At 37.5% G+C, this 7222-nt stretch overlaps 1 protein-coding gene across 1 annotated transcript; it reads right to left on the reverse strand.

Moving 5' to 3' along the window:
• Positions 1–2379: 2379 nt before the first annotated feature.
• On the reverse strand, positions 2380–5833 carry LOC108434057 (extracellular calcium-sensing receptor-like). The gene is made up of 6 exons (XM_017708973.2): positions 5793–5833; positions 5363–5654; positions 4425–5216; positions 4051–4275; positions 3496–3619; positions 2380–3287 (listed from the first exon to the last, which is right to left on the reverse strand). The coding sequence occupies exons 1-6, from the start codon at positions 5831–5833 to the stop codon at positions 2380–2382; spliced, it is 2382 nt and encodes a 793-aa protein (XP_017564462.2).
• Positions 5834–7222: the final 1389 nt, after the last annotated feature.

The raw sequence follows: 7222 nt of genomic DNA on the forward strand, positions 1-7222 counted from the left end.
CCACCCATTCAACTTCTGAGTAGCGATAATGATTGTGCTTGTGTAAGGACGGATGTTCCAGCTGGTTGGACAGCAAGTTTTTGTGGTACTTATACAGAAATGCAAATTCTCTACGGTAATGTTACATTGATGAGTCACAGTCAAAGGAGGTGTGGCTTTCAGCTGTTAGCAGCTCTAATCTAAAAGAAGGTGACCTCACTTTCTTTTGTTGCCTGTTTTACCTTTGTTTTGTTTTTCTTGCTTTCCTGTTGCTTTTTGTGTAGTTTAGTTAAAAACAATTTTTTTTGCTTTTTTTGTTTCAGTTCATTATTTTTCAGTTTTGATACATTGAGAATTTCTGTGTAGTTATTTTTAATTACGTCATGCTTATTTGTAAGATCAGCAATTTTAGTCAAATATCCAAATGTCCAGCCAGTCATTCTCAAAGAAAAATAAATAGTTATCTAAATAACAATTTTTTTTTGTTTGATTTACTGCTAAAAGCAAATGACAGACAATTAAATGTTGTACGTTGGAAATTGATTCTGTTCTGATTGTGCCATGGAATTTATGCTGGCTTTCTCACTTAACTTAAGGTTCATTAAGCACAGTGCTCTGTAGATGCCATATTGGGCTTTATTGCTTACTGCAAAAGCCTGTATGTTGATTTTGCATAACAACTCTAAAGAAAAAAAGAAGGTGGGAAAAACCTGATTGTGTGATTGAGTGACCAATTCTAGATTCTTGCTGTTTTACTGGACTTACCTTGATTACTCTTATGTGACCAGTCATACGCTTTGGTTACTGCTAATATAACACTACTAGCCTGTTTATTTAGATGAACACTTGTGTCAGATCCTCTCCTGTCCAGTGAGTCTGTGCCTGTTTAGAATTACCCCAGTGATCCAGTAATGTGGCACATGTATTATTTAAAGTAGCTCTATGTTAGATTTATTTTTTTTTGTTAGAATTGAAAGATGTGCATTACTGTGTTGGGAGGGGATGTAGACATGCTGGAGTCTCGAAATTGGGGCATGAATCTGATTTGCCTGTTCACGTCAAAATCAGTTTGAAAATTCTCTGACTTAGCAGCACGCTGAAACTCCACCTCCAACTCTTTTAAATGAACCATAAGCGCTGGATCAGAAACTGATTGAAAAGGACTTACAGTATCTATGTCAAGAGATGCTGCCATTGCCTCAGCCTTCGTTGTGGCAACACCCGTGCCCTTGGTCACCGAGCACGGCTTCTCCAGTAGAATTCCCTGTTCGACTTGCTGTCGATACAAATCAGATTTAATTTCAGCCTTAGTCGCCAAAAACAGCTCATTTTAAGGCTTAAAAAAGTCAGCAATTAACAATGTCAGCCTTACGACACTCGTCAAATTGCTGAATATGGGTGGATGTGGATTTTTCAGAGCAGAGTTTTATTGTCCATTGTCCAGAGTAGGTTGTGTTTTTAGCTGTTAGTGCTGGCGAGGATGTGTTTCTTCTCACATTGTTTCCATAAATTAATAAATTAAAAATAAAGCTGCATTATGACTCGTAACTTCAAGTTGTCTGAGTTTTTTCTTAGAACCTTGAATGTTACAGTATTTTGCAGTTCAGCTTTATTGATAACCTAAATTGATGCAAAGACAAAAAATCCCAAAATTAAAAGCCAAATATCTGCCCAATGTACGACTGTTCAAAAAGTTGAATATACAACTTGTATTGTCTCAAACTAACAACATACACTCAACATTGGAGAATTCATAAAAAAAGCTTATGAGGGGAGCTTGACCTGAAGTTAGACCTTATTTGTGTAAAGAGGGGAGAGGAAAGGAACTTTAACTGGCATAAACATGCAGATGTGTTCCTAGTTTACACTGAAGACAACACATACTCTGTACAGCATTAATGTAGCATTTATGAAATAATGTTTCTTTTTAAGGGTTTGATTTAATATACTTATGTCATTTAAGACAAACTTTATATAAAATGATTTTTGAGTATTTTAATAAAAAAATACAACAGTTTAGTAATGTGATATTTTTAATGTGGTAAACACATGGTGTTTCATCCTAAGTGGTTTTGTAATAAGTGATCAGGCTTCAGGTTGAAAAAATACACATACATCTTTTGAACATTTTACAGATTTTCTGGGGAAAAGGGAAAAAAGGATCTAATGAAACGTACTTTAAAAACATAAAATATATAGATTTTGACAAAAATATATGTAATCAGCAAGATAAAAAAAACAAAATTTTTCACAGTGGTGGTGATAGGTACCACACACACACACATAAAACAGAAAGCTATTGCAAGAAACAGTTTTCAGTAAATTTCCTGATGCCTTAGACATTATTTTATAATTTTGAAACTGCATTTTGGCCATGAACATATTTATTAAAAAAAAAACTCACTTAACAGGCACCTTATTCATAATTGATTTTTTAGTGTTCTGCTCTGGTTTCATTATGATTATGTAACATTTTGGAAGAAAGATACAGAATAACAAACCAAAGCTTGAAGCCAAAATGGCAAATATCTCCACAGCTACAGTGAACTTTCCAGGAGAGCTGACATAAGCTGGGATGAAGGTGATCCACACTGCACAGAATATGAGCATGCTGAATGTGATGAACTTGGCTTCATTAAACTTATCAGGCAGCTTCCGAGCCAAAAAAGCTAAAACAAAACACAGTAGAGCCAGAAATCCAATATAACCCAGCACAGCCCAGAAACCTACTGCAGAACCTAACTGACATTCTAGAATGATCTTTTCCTTGTAGTGCTTTAGATTTTTGAAGGGGAAAGGAGGAGATGTTGTTAACCAAAGCAGACAAATTAGGACCTGTATGAGAGTGAAAGCAAGAACACTGAGTCTCTGCTGTGGAGGCCCAAACCATTTCATGACATCACTGCCTGGAAGTGTAGCTCTGAAGGCCATTAACACCACTATTGTTTTCCCCAGAACACAGGAGATGCAGAGGACGAAGGTGATCCCAAACACTGTGTGACGCAGCACACAGGACCACTCAGAGGGCCGACCAATGAAAGTAAGTGAACAGAGGAAACACAGAGCCAGAGAGAAAAGCAGCAGGAAGCTCAGCTCTGAGTTGTTGGCTTTGACTATTGGGGTGGTTTTATGTCTGAAGAATATAATTGCTATTATTATTGTCAGAAGTGTACCAGTGATTGAAACAGCTGTCAGCAAAATTCCCATCGTTTCCTCAAATGACAAGAATTCAATTTCCTTCTTTACACATTCATTCCTGTGTTGATTTGGCCAGTAGTCTTGGTAGCATTGTTCACATTTAATTGAGTCTGTCAGAGAGAGTTAACATGAATAACAACACAGTTGGATTTCCAGCTAAATTAAATGAAGGAAAGCATTCTATGTACTTTGTAGACATTGTCTTCTTTCAAAACATGGAGCAAAGCAGTTTAGACTTAATTATCCAAAAAAAACTTGCATATTTTTCAGTAATACCACCTATACTTTGTTTTTTTTGGCTTTTGTGGATGTTTGTACCTGTCATATTACTGATCTCTCCTTCAGCACATGGTATACAGTCAAAGCAGCAGATAGGCTTTCCTTTCTGCACAGCCTTCCTGGTGCCTGGAGGGCAGCTCGCACTGCACACAGACACCGGCACCTGTGATCAAAATAAATCTTTAATAACCCCGAAAAACAAACATTTCATACATATTATTCAAACATTACACAAAGTTTGCATACTTTATTGAGACCAATGTGCACTTTTAGGTAACACTTTATTTGGATTTGGATTGTGGATTTATTTAGCACTCTAGATGCTTTTTAGATACTTAGTATATCTTATATATGTAAGGAACATTCAACTAAACATCTATTAAATGCAACTGAAGTTGAAGTTGAGTATGGAAGGTTTTATTAAATCTATCCCTAACCCTAATCATAACCCTAACCTTAACCTCAGGGCAAAACCTACTCCTACTCCTAACCCTAAATATAACGCTGTTAATAATCAACTGAGCATCAGCAGAATGTTTGTTAATGACTAAAGTATCTGTGTCTACAGGGTATGACCCAGTTTAATCCCTGTACCTGATTTGTATTTTGTGCCCACACAATGGAGGCTGCATTTACTGCCAATCGATTGTGAGCAGGGAGAGAAAAGTCATAAAGTCCAACAGTGACAAACTCATGGTGATCCTCAATAGTTTGCAAATTTATTATTTCATATTTAGCCACAGGGTCACCATTTTTATCAAAATAAACCTCTTCTCCTTCTTTGGTTTTGAAGCGCACCCTTTTCAGATGTTCTAGAAACTGACAAAAAATTAAAATACAATCAGTTACAACATTCGAAGAACGTAACAGTCCTCCATAAAAATACAGCATTTTTACTAATTTCTGAATTAGTGTACACGCATTTGACAAAGCTTTAAAGTCTGTACTCAGTCAGACTTGAAACTTACTGTGAGAGGATCAGGCTGCTTCTTTGTAGGACATGATTGCATGCAGCCAAGAAGGTCATGTAGAGTATGGGCAACAGCATACACACCCTTATACACATTACTGAAAACAGGCATTAGTGTCATGTCTGTAAAGGCGTCTTCCATTTCAGAGAGCTTCTCCTGTCCTGTGCACACTGTTGTGCCTTCTGAGTCATTCTGCACTGTATATTTGCACTTAAACAAAGCCTCCCAGAGTTCAGTAAAGATGGTGCTACCTACAGATTTTAGTGGATATATATCCAGAATGAATTCCTTCAGACCTGTTGTTGTTGTATTGGGGATAACCAGCCCTATGGCTCCCTGTAGTATTTTGTGCTCATCCATTATGGCTACAGTTGAATCAGAGATCCAACCTTGAGTTCCCACCCACTGGTATCCAGTAATGTTGTGTTCATAAAAGACATTGAGCAAAATCTCCCAGTCCCAGTGAGTGACAAATACCACAATCACTCGAGAAGTAGAGCTTTTGATCTGCTGGATTATTCTTAGCACTTTTTCTTGTGAGTAGGTTCTAAAAAATGGAAGGGAATATTCTAAACAAATGCCCAACTGCTCTGCAGCTTCAGTGAATGCAGCCATTCCACTGTTACCATAAATATCATCTCTTCTGATTGCGCCCACCCAGGTCCAGCCAAAATACTTCACCAAATGTGCCAGTGCTCTGCTCTGGTAGTAATCACTGGGAACAGTGCGCAGAAATGATGGATATTTTGTTTTGTCACTGAGACACTCACAGGTTGAAGAGTGACTGATCTAAAAACAGATTCATATGGGTATGTCTTAAGTTGTTTTCAGTTATGTTTTTAAAGCCTCATTTTAAATAAATTTAATATTAAAAGTAACCTTAGGAATTATTTCACACAGTAATTATAAAACTGAAAAAATGCTTAAATGCTTACCAAGGGAATGCTGAAAGATCCAACACTGTTTGCAATAGCTGTTGATACTGATGAATATGACTCACCAATTATGGCTTGTACCTGTGCTGGCTTTGTGCAGGGCTCATCCAAGTTTGAGTTGTCATTTCCATTAATAAGTGCCATAGCCATTCTAACTCCCATCGTTGTGGAACTGCATGTGTCATAGATCTTGTAGCCCAGTGAAACTCCAGGGAGTAAAGATGAGCTGTTGTTGATCTCTTCTATTGCAAAGATCAAGGACTGTGAATACTGCATTGTTCTGAAATCAAGACTGGATTAGGGACACAAAGATATACACAGATGTTTAAGGATAACATGTTGAACTGTAATTACTACTGTCTAATTTAAGTGCTGAAAATAGTACCTATTCATTCAATGTATGAAAATCTCACTTTGTCTTTGTACTTACCTCACACATTTCAGTGGTGATGGCTTCACCATATAGGACATATCTGTTATTTCCCAAGTCCTGTGGAAGGGGAAAATCCCTCCAACTATTATATCACCATCCTTTGAAAGTTGTGGATAAACAGGTTCTCCTTGCAGGCTACAAAAAGTCCCATTTGCTGTGAAAACATTGATGATAAACATTACTGCATGCAAGAGATTAAAGACAGACTCCATCCACCCATTCAACTTCTGAGTAGCGATAATGATTGTAAGGACGGATGTTTCAGCTGGTTGGACAGCAAGTTTTTGTGGTACTTATACAGAAATGCAAATTCTCTACGGTAATGTTACACTGATGGGCCACAGACAAAGGAGGTGTGGCTTTCAGCTGTTAGCAGCTCTAATCTAAAAGAAGGTGACCTCACTTTCTTTTGTTGCCTGTTTTACCTTTGTTTTGTTTTTCTTGCTTTCCTGTTGCTTTTTGTGTAGTTTAGTTAAAAACATTTTTTGCTTTTTTTGTTTCAGTTCATTATTTTTCAGTGTTGATACATTGAGAATTTCTGTGTATTTATTTTTAATTATGTCGTGCTTATTTGTAAGACCAGCAATTTTAGTCAAATATCCAAATGTCTAACCAGTCATTCTCAAAGAAAAATAAATAGTTATCTAAATAACTAATTTGTTTTGTTTGCTTTACTGCTAAAAGCAAACGACAGAGAATTAAATGTTGTATGTTGGAAATTGATTCTGTTATGATTGTGCCATGGAGTTTATGCTGGCTTTCTCACTTAACTTAAGGTTCATTAAGCACAGTGCTCTGTAGATGCTTTAAAGAAAAAAAGAAGGTGGGAAAAACCTGATTGTGTGATTGAGTGACCAATTCTAGATTCTTGCTGTTTTACTGGACTTACCTTGATTACTCAACAATTACTAAACATCAGTCTGTCTTTTCACAGCATGAGGAGGACTATGGCTGCACGGAGACCATCTTACATGAGATCCCAACAAGTGATGCAGCCCCAATCAGACAGAGGTATCGACAGATCCCTCCAAATCTGTACAGTGAGGTCAAAGCTCTGATAAAATGAATGTTGGATGCAGATATAATCAAACCCAGCTCAAGTCCATGGTCTTCCCCTATAGTCCTAGTCCTAGTCCTAGAAAGAAGGATGGCTCCATTCGTTTCTGTGTAGACTATAGGCAGCTGAACCAGGTAACCAGAAAGGACTCATATCCCCTACCCCGGGTGGAAGAAGCGTTAGCCAGCTTAAAGAAGGCGCGCTGGTACTTGACTCTTGACCTTGCATCTGGTTACTGGCAAGTCAAAATGCACCAAAAGGATATGGACAAAACTGCTTTTACCACTCCTATGGGGCTATTCGAGTTCCAACGAATGCCGTTTGGTTTGTGCAAGCTTCCAACACCTAATGGAGAGCTGCTTGGGAGATC

Source organism: Pygocentrus nattereri, chromosome 7 (genome assembly GCF_015220715.1).
Source record: "Pygocentrus nattereri isolate fPygNat1 chromosome 7, fPygNat1.pri, whole genome shotgun sequence".
Classification (NCBI taxonomy): Eukaryota; Metazoa; Chordata; class Actinopteri; order Characiformes; family Serrasalmidae; genus Pygocentrus; species Pygocentrus nattereri.

Excerpts from the sequence above, each read along its gene's own strand:
- LOC108434057 (XM_017708973.2), bottom strand. The coding sequence starts at position 5,833 with ATGTCCTATATGGTGAAGCCATCACCACTGAAATGTGTGAG. Across the intron at positions 5,655-5,792 it reads TCACCACTGAAATGTGTGAG|TCTTGATTTCAGAACAATGC; the intron begins GTAAGTACAAAG and ends TCCCTAATCCAG. Across the intron at positions 5,217-5,362 it reads GATCTTTCAGCATTCCCTTG|ATCAGTCACTCTTCAACCTG; the intron begins GTAAGCATTTAA and ends ATCTGTTTTTAG.